The sequence below is a fragment of the Erpetoichthys calabaricus genome, chromosome 11, assembly GCF_900747795.2.
Source record: "Erpetoichthys calabaricus chromosome 11, fErpCal1.3, whole genome shotgun sequence".
Taxonomy (NCBI): Eukaryota; Metazoa; Chordata; class Cladistia; order Polypteriformes; family Polypteridae; genus Erpetoichthys; species Erpetoichthys calabaricus.
This window is the reverse complement of record NC_041404.2, coordinates 20,182,779-20,201,300: the sequence shown is the minus strand read 5'-3', so window position 1 is coordinate 20,201,300 and position 18,522 is coordinate 20,182,779. Positions and strand designations below refer to the sequence as shown.

The 18,522-nt window shown below is 39.7% G+C and overlaps 1 protein-coding gene across 1 annotated transcript in view; it reads right to left on the bottom strand.

Moving 5' to 3' along the window:
• kctd16b (potassium channel tetramerization domain containing 16b) overlaps positions 1-17,152 on the bottom strand; it is a 295,972-nt gene extending 278,820 nt beyond the window's left edge. Inside the window, exon 1 of the mRNA XM_028812781.2 lies at positions 15,095-17,152. Coding sequence (XP_028668614.1) covers positions 15,095-15,938 — 844 coding nt within the window. The 5' untranslated portion in view covers positions 15,939-17,152. The remainder of the gene's footprint in view (positions 1-15,094) is intronic.
• Positions 17,153-18,522: the final 1,370 nt, after the last annotated feature.

The window sequence follows — 18,522 nt, the reverse complement described above, 5'->3', positions numbered from 1 at the left end:
GTTTGATAAGTTACATATCTGGTGAATCAGAGTAACATCTGACTCCTTCAGATCTTTGTTGTGAATGTCAATATACTGGATCCATGGGATATGCTTATTATTTGACATTTAATACAACTAGTGAAAATATTCATATCAGGTACGTCAACAGAATTAAAGCAACATTTTAATTGGCAAATACACAAAGATTTCAGCACAATTCATTATTTGGGGGTTCAATTAGAAAATAACTTTTTTTAAGTCTTTATACAGTATATTGATTGAACCAATATAAACAAATCAGTTGGAGTCAGTATCTTCAGCTGACAGTAAGTGTGTATTTTATTCAGGGAAGCCACTTTGCGCCATTTCCATGCTGCATATGTAGCACTCTCTTATCAGGCGCAGCTGCAATTTTTAAAAAGATTCTATGATTAGGTGCACTTTATGCTTTATAATTTATTGAGTTCCTTTAAAATAATGGGGGTGACAAAATATACTCTTTGAAAAAAGTATAGTAGAGCTTGGTAACTGGTGTGCACCTTGAAAGTTAAGACTATAGAGGGGCATAAAATATTAAATACTGAGCTTTGTATGTAGGGTCTTGTTATTCTTAATCCTGATGAATCAAGAATATTTTTCATGTTGAATGACATGAAATATAAAATTAACAAATTTCTAATAAAAGATACATATTGCAATATACAGTATGACAGGAAATGTATTTGTACCTGTTCTATTAAGCACTACTATAACAAAAGGAGTCAACCATCCTTAAGGCATAAGCTTGGTACTTTTCAAGTCAAATTATTTCTTTACAATCAGGGTATATATTGATTAAACCTTTAATTTCACATGAAATTGAATTCTAAAGTAAAGCATATTTTATGAATTAAAAATGTTTAGCCTACTCTTGTGTTTTATAATGGAGCTAATGGGTACCAGGGTCCCAATGTAAAAAAAAAAAGCTGCAAAAGCACACATCCATTTTCCAAGCCAAAATGTTATTGATTATTGATCTGCATCATAAGATTGCCTACATATTACAAAAAGTGTTATCTATATTGTTTTAGAAAGGAAAAAAGCAAAAAGCAGAGAGGGAGAGAAGCCGCTATGAGCAGACGAACAAGCAAGTAATGTAATTTTACTGAGAGAAAATAGTACCAAGCATCTATGTTAAAATTAATTTGGTTGTCATTAATAGTAGTTGCCATAAGCATGCCTCAGAAACAGAAAAAGGCATTTTTTCTTAAATTGAAATCTTTGCTGCCTCAAAGTAGACATGTTCAGGATGTTTTAAGGCATTTTTTCACATTAGGATCCTGATACCTCCATTACAAAAGGCAAGAGCATGCTAGATATTTTTTAAAATGCTTATTTTATAGAACATTTCCATGTGGCAAATTAATGTATACCATGATTGTGAAGAAATAACTCAATATCATACTTATCTTTTAAGAATACATAAATAATACCTGACTTGGGATAGCACCTGGACTAGTGGGTTAGAATACCAGTGTGAAGTGGTCTCCAAAGTGGGATTTGACAGGAATAATTGAATGTACCTTTGGGGCTGTCCACGAACAAGGCAGGGCCACAACACACCTCAGCATATCTCAGCATACAATTGGAAAAACAATACACATTTTCTTAGTTCTGATGTTACACGTTTGTAGTAGTAGGGTGTTGTACCGTGTTAGCCATTAGGGATGAAATGAGGAGTCAAACAAAATGACACTTTTTATTGGCTAACTGAAAAGATTACAATATGCAAATTTTCGAGGCAACTCAGGCCCCTTCTTCACGCAAGATATAATAGAGAGACTGGAATTCCCTGTGTTTATATAGACACTAGAACTGACAAAGCATTGGACAACCTTTAATTGAGACATCTCAGATGTAAAAAATGAATAGACCTCTCCAGGCTGAGATTCATTTAGCGAGAGAGGAGAACAATGTGTAGTTAAGATGTTTTGATAAGGTAACTGCCCAACAAATTCTTTTGAAGTTTTTGAAGAGGTTGAAAGACATTAACTAAAATAAACAGTTTTGTTAGAAGAATCTAAACAAATTATCAATTTTTGTTTCTGCTAGCCATTAGTGAGTCTAATATTATGCTTTCTGCCAGTAGACCAAACTTCCACAATTCTGCTTGCAAGAATTTCCTGAACAGATTACAATGAAGTGATAATACAGTAGAATAATACGGTGGAAAGGTCAAGGACAGCACTTCTTTAAAAAGTGTCAAGTCACTGTCGAAGAAAAGAACATGACTAAAACATTTAATAGATAAATGGACTTGCTTAAACATGTAGCAAAATATTTTATGTGGATTCCAGCACCACAGAAACGTATTCAATTACATTTTTCCCACCTTACAAAGATTTTTTCCAGGAATCCACCAAAGATGTTTCAAAATTTCTTACAGTATTGGACAGCAAAAATCCTCTATCAGTCATTGATATGAGGATGGACTCTTGAAGTTCAAACAACTGTTTGGTGTGTCTGCTTTCCCATCAATATAGTCTGCTATACTGCTATTATTGTAATGATATAGCATGTATTAGAAAAACTTAAAGAACAGGTCATCGCCGACTTACAACCAGTAAGTAGATATGGATGCCAGACAGACTGGTATATGTATTCAAACCTGACCATATGAATAGTACTGTATAGTAAGTTCCTTAAGTCATGTTTGTTTTATATCTTTTTTAATCATCATTCTTACCACATTGTGTAGATTTTCTATCTTTTTTTGTATATTTTTTTTTATTATTTTGTTTTGTTATGACTGTTATTGGCATGAGTGCCGAACCTTTAACAACTTCATGAATCCTCTCTTTGTCAGAGTTTATGTGACATCATCAGTGTGAGCCTCTCCCAGTGTGCACTGTGTTAAGTGTGAGAGGACGAATTGTACTGGCAGATTTTGAGCACTCATATGTTTTCTGTTTTAATATTTCAGCCTGTTAGTAATGAACAGAAACAGATAAAGGAAACAGATAAAGGAGTTCAGTGTTTTTTGCACTACTCTTTCAAGGCAGTTTGTATGAAGTGGGACATCGTGAATCACAACGCAGAAGCTTCGGAGGTTAACCGGATACAAAGCCAGAGCGCAGCAGTAGAGCACGTGTGGGGAACACCGGTTACAATGGGATAACTTAAAGTCACATGCGATCGCATTTGCTTTCTTTCCTCCCTAATACTGCTTGATCACCTTCATCTTGTTTTTCCTGTAATTGTAAGGCAAATGAAACTGAACGTAGTCGAAACTACTGCATGTAATAAACTGTGATTGAGATGAATGAGTCACGGCATATGCAGCTGGTGTGGTGAAAACTGTTGTTTGCCCATTAGACACAGCAGCAGTCATAATGGTTGCAAGACGCATAGGTCATAAGTCGAAGACTACCTGTATTTAGAAGAAACTTTTCCACTGCAAGTTTACAATTGAAAGATATGGATTACCGCATAGGTCAGAACCAGCTAAAAGAGGAAAAGGCACATTAACCACTGGTTAGGGTCAGCAAAAGACAACAGACACATTTTGCCCTAGCCCAGAGTTATGGGTAGAACGGTCATTGGTAGAAGATTTGAGGACATAGAATGTGCTTAGCCAGGATTAGTTCAAGGGCAGGAGACCTGGACAAAACAAGGGAGTGGGCCCAAAAACTATAACGCCTCATTGTTTCAAAAGGGTGTAGTAGAGAAGCATAAACCAGGCATAAATGTCAGGCATTTCAAAAGTTCTGGGTCTCTATCACTCATTCCATCAATTCCATCCAGAGACTACATCAGATGAAAGATTGATAAGCATAATAAAAGTCTGAAGAGCCAAGAATCTGACCAATGTGCCTAGACTGCTAGCAAGAAGAGATGCTATCCATTCAGGTTGTAATTTTGTGAGCTGCCACAATCACGTTATTTACTTTTGCTTTAGGCACACTGAGACACTCAAGTTAGAATATGTTAATGTATAAGGAGTAAATAAAAGTATAAACCTGCTTCATTGCTTGCCTCAAACTAAGCCATGTGGGGTCTAAATATTAGGAGAAGGAAGGAAGTATTTTAACCACAGGAGGTGCTAACCCTGTGTTATCCTGAAGGTGACCATGTGTGGAGCTGAACATTACAAATGCATCTTCATGTCAGGCTAGTAAATAGTAATAATAATAATAATAATAATAATAATAAGTTACATTGATTGAGCGTCTTTCACAAACCTAAGGTCTCTTTACATACAGAGTAAAAAAAAAATTACACAGATAACAAAAGTTTGTAGAAGAGGAAAGTTTTCAGTTGAGATTTAAAAGTGCAGAAACAGGAGCAATCTCAGACAGACTGAGGAAGGGAGTTCCAGAGTTGATGGGCTATAGCACTGAAGGACCTGCCTCCCAAGGTGGACAGTCTAGTGCGTGGGGCAGTAAGGAGATTACTGCTCGAAGACCTGAGAGAGCGACAAGGAGTATAAGGAGCTAGTAGTTGAGTGAGGTAGAGGGGGGGCAAAGTTATGTAGGGCTTTGAAGGTGAGAGGCAGAATCTTGAATTTAATCCTTGATGGAACCGGTAACCATTGAAGCTGGGAGAGAACAGGGGAGATGTGAGCAAAACGCTTTGTGTGGGTGAGGACTCTGGCTGCAGAGTTCTGAATATACTGTAGCTTCTGTATAGATTTTGCAGGGAGGCCAATGAAGAGGGAATTACAGTAATCAATACGAGACATTATGAAACAATGAACCAGAGTTTGAGCATCAGACAAGGACAGAAATGGACGGAGGTGGGCAATGTTACGGAGATGATAGAATGAAATTTTGGGAAGAGACCTAATGTGTAACTCAAAGTTAAGTGATGAATGTAAATGTAAACACAATACAGCAAGAGTCAAATTGCTGGTATCTTCAGGTCTATACAGTACTATAGAAAGGATAGAGTCACCATCAGACCCTTCCATCATACAGCATTCATGATAGTAAAACCAGAACAAGAGTGAGAGAGACAGTCACAACCATGCTGGATAATAAATTTGTTTTAACAAAATGCCATCCTCCAGTTGTTGCCTGTGTGGAGTTTTCATGTTCTCATCATGTCCATTGGGTTTTCTTCCAGTTACTTTGGTTTTTCTCCCTACGTCCTTAAAAATCTGTGGGTTAGACTAAACTTACTCAGTGTATATGACAGTGTATACACCTGGGTGCTCCAATGGAAAGCCCTGCTATCTTCCCCCAAAACCATGAATAGGATTAAATAGCTTGGAGAATGTCAGCCATGGTATGTTATGCTGTGTCATACTATACTATGTTGTACTATGTTAAGTTTTGCTCTGGTACACTGTGCTGTGCTCTGGTATGTTATGGTGTTATATTATTGTGACTGAAGAGGCAATTGCAGCAAAGATGAGAGAGACAGAAACTGCTGCTTTGTAAGAGGTACCCTCATAGTTCGAAGCCCAATAAGCCAATGTACTGTACTTCAAAGACTTCTTTTTTAGCACCACAAGCATAAAGGGTGTTTTATAATTCAAAGGTGCCAATTTCACATTCTACTGCTGCTGTTTCAGGGGGAACAGGCAAATGAGAGGGGGGTGTTTGCACAGAGTGAATACCTCAGCAGAGAGAAATAGTGTTTTAACCCGGATTTGCTCACGGAAGGGTTAAGTGTAACAGTCGAGGCAAGAGTAGCAAGGTTTCAGAGAGGGAGCAAAAGCCTGGTGCAACATTCTGTAAGTAGCACCCTTGAAGCTAGAAGCATGCAATACACCAAAAGAATTTCCCATTAAGCCCTCAGGCTCTAATCCAAAGTCCCTGAATTGGTATCCTGTTGTCTGAGGTAGGACAAGCAGCCATGGGAGGCCTGTCACCCTGAATGATTCCTGAATAGAGACACTATTTATGCTACACTATACGGCTGAAATTGTGTGAACATCTGACCATTACATTTGCATGAGATTGCTGATCATCAAATTCCAAAACCACTGGCCTTAATATGGAGTTTGCCAGTAGAGCTAAAACAGACTCTACTCTTCTGGGAAGGCTTTCCATAAGATTGAGTCTGTGGAAATTTGTGACCATTCTGCCAAAACAGCATTTATTAGGAGAAGTACTGATGTTGGACAAATGGACCCAGTTCACAATCAGCGTTAAATCTCATCCCAAAGGCATTCAACAGTGATGAGGTCAGGGCTCTTTGCAGAACACTCCATGTCTTTATGGATATGGCTTTGTGCACAGAGCCACAGTCATGCTGGAACAGAAAAGGGCCTTCCCCAGACTGCTGCCACAAAATTAGAAGAGTACAAATGTCTAAAATGTCCTTGTTTGCTTTAGTATTAACAGTACCCTTCATTAGAAACAGAGGGCCTAGTCCAAAGCATGAAAAACAGCCTTAGACCATTATCCCTCTTCCGGCAGACTTTGCAGTAGACACTATACACTCCAGAAGGTAGTGTTCTCTTGGCTTCCATTAAACCTAGATTCATCCATTAGCCTGCCAGATAGTGAAGTGTGAACTATCACTCCAAAGAACAGGTTTCTACTGCTCCTGAGCCCAATGGTGGTGTGCTTTACACCACTCCAGCCTACGTTTGTCATTGCACACAGTGATCTTAGGCTTGTGTGCAGATGCCTGGCTATGGAAATCCATTTCAGTTCTTGTGCCGATGTTGCTTCCAGATGCAGTTTGAAACTCTGTTGTGAGTGATAAAATAGAGGATATGTGATTTTTACGTGCTCATTTTCAGTACTTGGTAGCCCCTGTCTGTGAATTTGCATGGTCTACCACTTTGTGGCTGAGCTGCTGTTGCTCCTCAATGCTTCCACTACAGTTGACCAGGGCAGATATTACATATATTGACTGTTGGCAAAGGTGGCATCATATGACAATGCTACATTTAAAGTCATTGAACTCTTCAACTGCCACTATTTGTCAATGGAGATCCCATGGCTAGCTGCTTGATTTTATACAACAGTTAACAATGGGTGTAGCTGAAACACTTGAACTCAGTAATTTCGAGTGGTGTCTAGATATTTTTGGCCATATAGTATATATCACATTATGTTGTTATATTTACCCACCCTTCTTCTTAACTGCAATCCCATATTTTCTCTGGATTTTTTTTTATGTGATGAAAAAATAGTTAGCAAAACAATTAGAATCTCTTCACAGTTGCTAATGGCCCACTTGCCTACTTCCACATCTCCTATTTACGGGAGCTAATGAGAAATACTAAAGGAGCTCTTCTTCACATTAGGCTGCCTCATCTGCTCAATTTGGACGAGACGCAGCATGTGGGATTGTAATATTACAAGTTTCATTGGATCAGGCACAGCACAAGTCTTTCACTAGCATGAGGGCTGAATAAGAAATGACAGCCGGCTGGATGGGTGCATATCTTGTAAGCATTCAGTCGTGCACATTTTTGAAACATTTGATCTATGCACTGTGCAGTATGGCTATGCAGATGGATCACTTTCAGACTTGATATGTGACAGCTCACCGGTGCAACATTTATTCAGAGAAAATCAATATGAGAAAAGTCTAGGCCAATTAATGCATCAATTTAAACCTAACAGCAGTAAATGACTGCAACCCCCAGGAAAATGATCACACTTACCAGAAAACATTGTTGCTGTCTTTTAAATAGCAGAATGCTATTTATTAACATTTACAAAATGTCAAAAATAAAATATACTAATTATTTAGTACTTTTTAGGAAAATATTTAGCTTTACAGTGTTAAGTCAGCATCTTCTGCCATCACAGCTAAGATTACTTCCACTTCCGTGCAAATCAAAATCTACCTTTCTGCCAAAAAGAATCCTGCTATACCCATTGATAAAATCATTAGTTGCCACTCATTCATTGTGAATGTACTGTTCAGTTTTAGACAGAAATGTAAAGCCATTAAGAGCCTTTCTGACCTGTCACACCTCACACAAGATCTGTTTATTGTCCTTCTGTCTGACAGGACTACCAGATTTTAAAACAGCACTTGCTCATAAGCAACGAGATGCATAAGCTTGACATCTTAACATTAATCTTCTACAATGATCTGATAATTATATCCAAGCATGTTTGCATTAAATTTGCTGTTTTGGGGCTGATGAGAAATGATCCTTACATTTAACTGTATGTGTGTATTGATTTTTTGATTGCATAAGCTTCCATGCAGTTAATGTTGTTATGGAAATGTCTTCTTTACTTTATCCAAAATTTTCTAAATCTGTTTGCCCACGTACAGCTTTGCAAGGTTTGAGAAACTTCCCCAATATTTCCTGAAAGAGATGAAAAATGAAGCCAGGTCATCTCAGAGCACCGTCATGCAGATTTCAAGTCAGCTATTACCCCAACATACATTTTTTAATGAAGTACAATGTTATGAAGGAAGTCCATTGAGACACAAGAAAAATGTGCCGACTGCATACAGAGAAGGCCAGGCTGGGAATTCAGCCCAAGTACCTAAAATGTGTGGAATAGTAGCATCAATTACAACATCACTGTGCCTCTCCAAATCAAAAATTCCTCTTCTTACATCTGCAGCATTATGGCAACTTCAAGGGTTTACTTAAATTTTGCTTTTTGCAGAACATGGCAGACAGTTCTGAAACTCAGCTAAATTTATATTAATTACTTCATGGTAAGAACACACATTTCCTTGCATGTGTACATGCTACTCAGACAAAGCACAAAGGCTAAAACTAGGGGCAGAGAAATAAACAGCAAATGCTTGACCTCGCAGTGATAGCTCTGAGCGAGTCTGGGAAGGCAAACCTTTGATCTGACACCCCTATGATTAATCACTGTCATCTCACTGAACATCAGTGTGGCCCGGTCACTAACTCACTGGACTGTAACCTGTCAGCTCAATCCCCTTCACTGACTCACTTTGTGACCCTGACCGAGTCACTTAACCTGCCTGTGCTCACACTGCAGAAATACAGAGGCAATGTTGCTATGTATTTATTTATTGATATGTAATGCATTCTGGGTAATTGTAGTATCACAACATCACAGCTGTATCAAAAAAGCCTTTTTCCTCAGTATTTCATAGGACGAAACAGAAAAATGTTTGCATCAGTATCTTTGAGCCAGGGTGGCACAGTGGGTAGAGATGTTTTCCCACAGCTCCAGAGTCCTGGGTGTGAACTGTGACCCAGCCACTGCCTCTATGAGGTTTGTACATTCTCCCAGTATTTCCATGTCCTTTTCCCTCCACATACTCTCTTTCCAAAAACAACCTTCTTTACAAGGCTGTTTCCTGGCTTAAACCCAATGCTGCTGGGATTAAACTGTGTCAAATACATGAGTACTAGTCAAACTCCTAGCACACACAAAGTGTGTTGATTCTAGAGTTCTATAATGTAGTGCCATCAACTAATTCCAAAAAATTACCTAGGACCCATTTTGTGGATTCAAAGTAGTGGAGGTCTTAATTTGCAAAAACCATTGCATCTTCCAGAATTTATTGTAGTGGTGTGATTTCTACTGACTACTGTGTATCTTTTGTAAGCTTTGCTCATTGCTGGCAGCAACGAAGTCACTTTAATGCATAGGAGTTTTTCCACACTGACATTCACCTCAGTGCATGTAATGGATTTGCGTGTATAGAGCTAAATGCTAAACGAATACATACATTGAGGCGTGATACAATGTGAATAATGCTCATCAAGCAGTAATAGGCCAGCATGCAGAATGTATGTAGTATCAGATTGATATAGAAGTATCAGACATACTTACTTACTAACCCAGTAAGGATCTTGCCTAAAGGAACACGTTTTTCATTTAACTTAGTTTTGTCTCACAGGCAACATTTAAGTATGGCTCAATAGCACCATCGAGACACCATAACTGATGCATGTTGTATCAGACTGATGCAGGGGACCCAGACAGACAAAATTACCCACCCAGTAAAACTGTTGCATAAAGAAATAGCTGGACCAATTTAAAGAGTACACCAAGGGAAGTCTTGGATGTAAGACCACCACTTACCCTTTTGTCTCTTTTCCTTCCAGCCAAGAAAACCACAACCGAGAAGAAAATCAGTGAGCCTAACTCTGATTTCACCTCTGTGCTTAACCTTTTTGGTCTGCACTATAAAACCGGCCTCCAACAACAGACATGGGGGTCAATTATTGTAGGACAGCTGAGATAGGCACATCAGTGTTGCCCAACTCCCACTTTTCCTCATTTCCTTGGGCAGTCAAAGGGAAACCTGTGGTGCCCCAGCCTTTTCTGTGTTGCTTTGGTCTGCTTTTACAGAGGGTTTGAGAATATGAAGTTCAGGCATTGCCTATTCCATTGCTGTGTGATTCTCTTCCAGACTATGGCTCAGAGATGTGGGATTATCCACTGTGCCCATATAATAATAATAATAAATAATACATTTTATTTATATAGCACCTTTCCCATGCTCAAGGCACTTACAGAATATAATAAAGAATGGCAGCGTATACAGTATATAGCATTGTACAAACCAGATAAATAAATAAAGAAGATTAAGACAGTGAATTCTGAAAAAAAAACAGACAACATAATTGATGGTCTAGCACACACACATACGGGTTACATTAGCATCTTGACAGAGAAGTAAACTGAGAGAAGGGTAATAAAGTCAAGTAGAGCTAAAAGCCTTCCTGAACAGATGAGTTTTGAGTTGTTTTTTAAAACAATTCAAGGAGTCAGCTGACCTGATTAATTTCGGTAGGTCATTCCAGAGTCTGGGCGCTATACAGCTGAAGGCCCTGTCACCCATGGAGTGTAGATTAGTGAGGGGCACAACAAGATTGCCAGAATCAGAGGACCTTAGTGGGCGGGCAGGCACATAGTGATGGAGAAGGTCACTGATGTAGTTTGGCGCAAGTTTATTTAAGGCTTTGTAGATTATTAGTAGGATTTTATATTCGATTCTGTAAGACACAGGGAGCCAGTGAAGATGGAGCAGGATGGGTGTGATGTGCTCGCTGCTGCTGGTTCGAGTAAGGACTCTTGCAGCTGAGTTTTGAATAAGCTGGAGCTGTGATATAAGATTAGAAGGGGCACCTGCTAGTAGGAAATTACAATAATCGATGCGGGATGTGATAAAAGCATGGACAAGTTTCTCAGCATTAGAGAAGGAGAGGAAGGAGCGAACACGGGATATGTTACGGAGGTGAAAGTAAGAAAGTTTCTTAACGTGATTTATGTGGGCGGAATAAGAGAGGGAGGAATCAAAAATAGCACCAAGATTTTTTACAGTAGAGGCAGGTCTGATAAGATCACCGCCAAGATAGACTCGGAAGGAGCTCATTTTATTAAGTTGCATTTTAGACCCAATTTGCAGGAGTTCAGTTTTATTGCAATTTAATTATAAAGAGTTCTGCTCCATCCAGGTTTTAATTTCACTGAGGCAAGTTGTCAGCTGAGAAAGCTCTGATGAAGTTCCACTTTTAACATTGAAGTAGAGTTGAGTATCATCTGCATAAAAATGATAACCCAGTCCATAGCTACGTATAATATGGCCAAGGGGAAGCATGTAAATACAGAAAAGCAGAGGACCGAGGACAGAGCCCTGAGGGACTCCTTGTGTGACTGGTGCTGAGCTGAATCTGTTCTTGCCAAGACTAACAAACTCCTGCCTATCAGTCAGATATGACTTGAACCACTGAAGGGCAGTGCCAGAGATACCCAGCATGTTCTCCATTCTGGACAGTAGGATGTCATGTCTGACACTGTCAAATGCTGCACTGAGGTCTAACAGAATTAATATGTTGGTTTGTCCAGAGTCTGCTGCCATAAGCAAATCATTGGTTACCCGTAGCAGAGCAGTTTCACAGCTGTGCCGCACCCTGAAACCAGACTGAAAGGGTTCCATCAAATTATTAAAGGTTAGGTAATTGGTGAGTTGGGAAGCTACAACATGCTCAAGAACTTTTGACAGGAAAGGTAAGTGGGAAATAGGCCAGAAATTGTTAAGATTGTCAGCATCAAGACCAGACTTTTTTAACATTGGGGTCACAAGCAATTTTAAAAGTGAGTGGCACAGAGCCAGTGTCAAGGGATGAGTTTCTTATTGTTGTAACAGTCGGGATTATGTCATGAAGGCAGGATTTAAGTAGTGTGCTGGGGATGGGGTCCAGTACACAAGTACAGTAATAAATAATAATAATAAATTTTATTTATATTGCACTTTATATTTTAGCAATCCCAAAGTACATATCAATGACCGAGAACCACACAAAGGATAATGAAGATGCACATGGTCGGCATCATGCTCCATGACTGCAAGACCAAGGAGTGGCTGCGTAGTGTCGCGAAGCTCAAGGACGTGTGCGAAGAAGCAAACAAGGCAAAGTGGAAATGGACAGTGTGGCCTGTGAATAAGCAGGAGACAAACTTGGCAAGGAGATTAAACAAATGGCATCTGAGAGGACTAAAGCGATTGTGAGGCTGACTGAGAACGCTCAGACGTGATAAGTTTATCCACACCACAGGATTGTCATTCCTAAGGGATGCATAGAACACTGAGCATCATCTGTCCTTGGTGACTGCTCATTTGCAAAAAAAAAAAATAATAATAATAATAATTAAGAATATTGTTTATAATATTCATTAAGTACTGAAATCCTGGACAATAACTGCAAATAAATGACATCACATTGAGAGAAAAAATTAATACATTCTCATTTATTTATTTATTTAAATTGTTAGTAGCATTGTAGCAAAGTACTAAAACTTTAAAAATAAAAATAAAAGTTTATTTTAAGATTTTATATTGGGTATTGATTCCAAAATTAATAATAACTAAAAGAACTGCACTTAAAGCCTGAGGTGAAGTGCTATGGTTTTGGTTTCAGAGCACACATAACCCTAACCCTAACCCTAACCCTAATTTACATTGAAAGACTTACTTAAGATGAAAACAGAGCCTAGTGGGGCAGTATAGTGAAGCGCAAATAGCGCTGCTGCCACACAGATCCAGCATTCTGGCTTTGAAACCTGGGCCCAGTCTCTGTCCATGTGGAGCCTGAATGTTCAGCCCATGTCTTCATTTGGTTTCCTCCCACGTGCCCAAAGATGTGCAGGTTAATTTGATTGGCCAAATTAGCAACCAAGTAAGTTGGACCCTGTGATGGATTACCAACATGTCCAGGGCCGCCTCCTCCCTTGCACACAGTTTTGCCAGGTTAGGCTCCACCTTTCTGATGCTATGGTATGGTTGGCTATAAGCTACTGTATACAGTATATGACCATTTGGTAATATTAAAATATGGTCACATTCCATATGGATGTCAAATTACATTCCAGGAATTCAGTAAGTTCAGAGGATCCTGCATCAAAAGGGAAGCCATTCCATGTGATTTAATATTACTTAAGTACAGAGTCATGCAGGTATTCTCATTCAAATTCCAAGCTCAGCATGACTACCAAATACATTTTGACTAGCCACACTAGTGACTGCAGTGGCACACTAAAATCATTCAAGCCTCAATTTGATCATGTATCACCGCATTATCAGCCTTGGAAACAGTCAAGTGTGAAAGGTCAGTGGGTAAAGTGCACGATCCAAAGAACTTATAATAATGAACAAACAACTGGCTTCGCCTTATACCTGAGTTAAGATCAAAACGCCAACTCTTACATTTACTTGTGTGGCACCTGCTTTCTAATTTCATATTTCATTTTCTAGGTATAATTTGTAACATCTTTGGTGTCATTCCATTGTGCTACACTCTACAGTAAATCACGTAATTCTGCAGATTACACATGTATTGTATCAGAAGGCACACAACATGCATGGAACGCCATATGAAAGATAAGGCACTGATGTTCATTCATGGTAATTAAAAATGTCCCCAGTAACCACTTCCGCTGTTGCAAGCTGACTCCTGCCTCGTTCTGATAAATCTGCAACAAAAACCTTTAGACCAACTCTGGGTCACTTGTAGAGGTCCTTGCTGCCTGTGCTTATTATTGCACACGCTCCTTTGAGAATGGCTGTTCCTGTCACTCTGCCCACAACATTATGCTTTTTGTGAACCGGCACGACCGCTTTTAATGACAGTCATTTACTTAAACCAAACCTTAGGTAACCTAGCAGAGAAAGGTCCTGATTACCATATTGCAAAACTATAATATAATATCATATTACCAGAGCACTCATTCTGCTTTTTCGTTTTGAAAATTATAACCCTTGGCTATGGAAAGCAAAAAAAAAGATGGATGATCAAGATCAAATTGATACATCAAAGCCACTCTGAAAGCCAGGGAAGAAAGGTAGGTGTGGATTTAAACTGAGGCACCAAACAATTTAGGGGGAAATTTCATAAATAGCTAGAAATAACTATAATGCTCACTTCAGTTTTCCTTACTTTCCAAGTGTGACTGTATGCTGGGTGTTGGTCATAACACGGCAGGCACTTTAGTCATTATGGACAGGTGGGGTGGAATCATTCATTTGAGTTCATTGAAACTCTAAGGTGACATATGGCTTAGAAAAAGAAAACAAAAATCCTTCAAATTGAACATCCCTGAAGCAGAACACAAAGACTAATCACTTTGTGTGGGGTAACCAGAGGGTGATGATCATTGACAATAATTCTTGCATATTTATGTATTTTTATCATTCACTGACTACTTTAAAAGGACTGTTCTTCCACACCCTTTAGGCAGATTTTGAAAATGTTTTGCTTTTATCTTATTCCCTATGCTTTAACAAACATTGTGACAAAAAGGGATCAACCTTCCAATATTAACTTAAGAAAAGTGGACGAGTATGATAAGAAAATAGACCAAAATCTAAACTAAAGACAGTCTGAAGTCTATAACACCACTTTGCATTAGACAGGCCACTTTAAAATGTTTAATTCATCTGACAAATTGAATTGCCAGCTAAACCATGGAACCAAGGATAAAACAATTGCACCTCCAAGTGGCAGCTCAAATGCCACAGTCTGTTTTCACTCCCTATATTGTAAAATATTTTCATCATTCAACCACAGCTTTAATTGTAGGAAAGATGTATCAAAATAGAGCATACATTTACCTACTATATCTCACTAAAATCAAGGGCAAACATTACATTTTTAACACGAAAAAGACACATGGTTAGCAAATGTGCAAGATGGATTTAAAGCCAGACTTACGGTAGAAGACATATTCAGTGTAACTGGACCAGATCTTGTCATCGGTGTACTGATTGACAAAAGATGCTGTCACTGAAGAATTGCAGGCTACCATCTGGAATCCACACTCGGAGAGCATATCGAAAGCCCTCTCCAGGTGCTTAAACTTAAGATAAAACCTCGAGGTGTATCTCTCTGGAGGCCGGTCTGGGTCTCTGCTCTCATTTAATGTATCCCCAAAGACCTCTTTAGCTAAGCATATCCTTCCACAAATCAAGATCCGTGGTACCCTTCTGAACTTGGCATCAGTTTGGCTTTCCCGACCCATGGTGCAGGAACCTCTGTAACCCACGGTAATGAAGCCATATTTCCGGTCGGCGGGTACCAAAGATGCAGGTGGACATACCCTTTGATCACTGGCCTGGGAGGCCTCCTCAAAATCACTATGGAATGGATCATCAGGACTCTGCTTAAGGTCATCGGGGGTAAGGATTTTGACCAGTTCAGGTAACTGGAAATATTCAGCTTCTCGTTTCAGCCTCCCCTTCTCTGGAAAGTGGTCAGGAAGGACAACTTGCTTATCTCTTAGATAGTCCAATATGTATCGAAATAAAAATCCATCCCTATCTATAAAGTAGCGCCCCTTTGTGTCCCTTGCCAGGTCATTGGACATATCCTTCTTTGGGGAAAAAATCTTTCCCAGCAGCGAGTTGGGAATGCTTATTAGTGTGGTATGGCGGGTGAAGTAAACTTGGCCACCCACATTCAGCTCCACCACGTCAGGGAAAGAAGCCTGAACCGAGCCCTGCTCCTTTACTGGAGGGTAAGTCCTACAATTCCCACTTAAAGCCATTTTTTCAGTCATGCATGCAAAAATCTTTGAGCTGGATATTTGACAAATGACCTGGTGAAACGAAGCAAGCAGTTGGATTCTGTTGGCAGTGACAGTTAGATTTCTTCCAGGCTGACAGGAAAACTTTGCATTTCACAGTGAAACAAATACTGCTGAAGAAGTAATTCACAATCCGTTGACAGCAAAGAAGCACACATCAGCTTCTTCATAATAATTAGCTGTGCATCACCCAGTAGCTTTTCTTTCCAAATCAAATTGTTATGAAAAACTGGCACATACACACAAGTGGAGATGTTTTAAATACATGAAAAGTAAAATTTTGACTGCACCAGATGCATTCAGTGAACTTCTTAGAAATGTGTGCCTTTAAAAGATGTAGCTGATTATATCTAAAAAAACGGCTATCATTCCAAGACCTCTTTTCAGAATATTCCACAGTGTAAAAAAACGGACAGGAAAGTATACTTAAAAGAACAAGCGTCGTTTTACATTTTTATAACTTCAAATGTAAAAAAAAAAAAATAAGACAAAGAAGTTGTACCCCCCGAGTCCCTCATTGAAAATCCTGGAATTCCGTTAAGTTGAAAACTTTTAAGCACCTTTGGGCGTGCTGCGATTTCTTAAAACAAATGAATTTTCTAGATCAACAATATTTCCAGCATCTCTGGAGGGCTGTCAGCTTTGAAACTGTAACAGCTGATCGACGGCCTAGAGTTGATTTTCAGGGCTCTGTCCGCCCTCAGAGAAGTTCAGCGCGAGAGTCTTTAAATGACGCAGTCACACCTGGAACGCATCCGACCCAGTAGTTCCCCAAACCTTCTGCAAACCTGCGCAAAGTTGACCTCCTCTTCCCCACTGGCCGGAGAGCGCCGTGCCGATGGCTGCAGGTTGCTGCCGAAGACAAATCGCAGTTCTCGTGACTCGGGCGCTTCCGTGCGCCTTTCGTTCTGCCAAGCCTGTCGAGGATGCTGCTGAGTGTCGAGCAGGGTGGTACCAAGGACTAGCTAAGCGCTTGAGCTGCTGCTGCTGCCGCTGCCGCTGCCGCTGCTGTTGCTTCCACAGTGCAGGAGAAATTATCCTGAGGAATAAAGCTCTTACATCATCTTAAAGGAAAACGCCATGCCAAATAGCGGGCTGTCATCGCAGTGGCTTTAGCATGCATGTGCATGGTCTTACGTAGGAATAAACATACACAGATAACGTTTTTTATAGGATGATTCTCATATATATTCACTGAGCATGGGAAAGGCGCTATATAAATACATTGTAATATAGATAGACATAGGTGCAGAAAACGATGTATAATATGAAGATAATAAGGAAATGTAAAGTTTGAAAGAATATTAATTACATCAGTGACAACACAATATAAATAATGTAGCACAACATCGGAAAATATAATCCTCAGAATATTCTAGTGTTCTAATCTCCTTTAAAGGCTAAAAAATATACGTGCCTGCATAATCAATGCATAGATCGGCAAATTGTAGCTGGAGAAGCAATGCGCTTGAATGTACAGTGTGATTTTAATAATAAAAAACGGTCTATATTCCGATCTCTTAAACTCCAAATTAAATTTTAAAAATACAGTGTTGTATTGACACAAGTAGTTTTGTGTGGGAAAACGTTAATTAAAAAAAAAATCCGCGTATGCATACGTGATCCCCGAGGATATTGTCACTCTTTTGAGCGTGGCGCTCGTCCCTCCCTGTCGCGCGTAGACACATAGAGTTACTGCTTTCTTTTGTGTAATACTCTTTCAAAAAAAATGTGCATTCGATAAGGTGCAACTACATCCACGCCCTTCCATCCCTGGTTTGAATTTTCCGCTGCTTATCTTTCCATCGACTGAATGCTGAATTTGTTTTCGTTCCAACTAATGGGCTGCCATATTATTCATTCACTTTAAAAGCCATTTCAGTGTAAGCGATTTAGCACCGAGCACTGAAGTTATATTATAAAACAAAGAAAAAAAGTTTCAATTGACAATTTAGTTTCTTGATTGGCTACACAGAAGCAAGGCCTTTTATTATTATTTTTTTTGTATCTATTTTTTCTCGCACTGCTTAACGCCCGACACATCAGGACCGCGGAGAACGCCTCGACTTTTTTCCTTTACAGTAGACTGCTAATTTCACAAGACACTCGCGCCCCTCCCAGGATTGGTCCCTGCCTTGCGCTTGCTGCTGTAGTGATAGGCCAGTCCGCTTCCCCGCAACACTGAGCTGAAATTGGGAGGGTTCAAAAATGGATGGATGGACTACGCAGGCTCAGTAAGTGGACCGTTTAGTTGATGGCTTTAAGTCCCAATCAGCCATCCATCCATCCATTTTCCAACCCGCTGAATCCGAACACAGGGTCACGGGGGTCTGCTGGAGCCAATCCCAGCCAACACAGGGCACAAGGCAGGAACCAATCCCGGGCAGGGTGCCAACCCACCGCAGGACACATACAAACACACCCACACACCAAGCACACACTAGGGCCAATTTAGAATCGCCAATCCACCTAACCTCCATGTCTTTGGACTGTGGGAGGAAACCGGAGCGCCCGGAGGAAACCCACGCAGACACGGGGAGAACATGCAAACTCCACG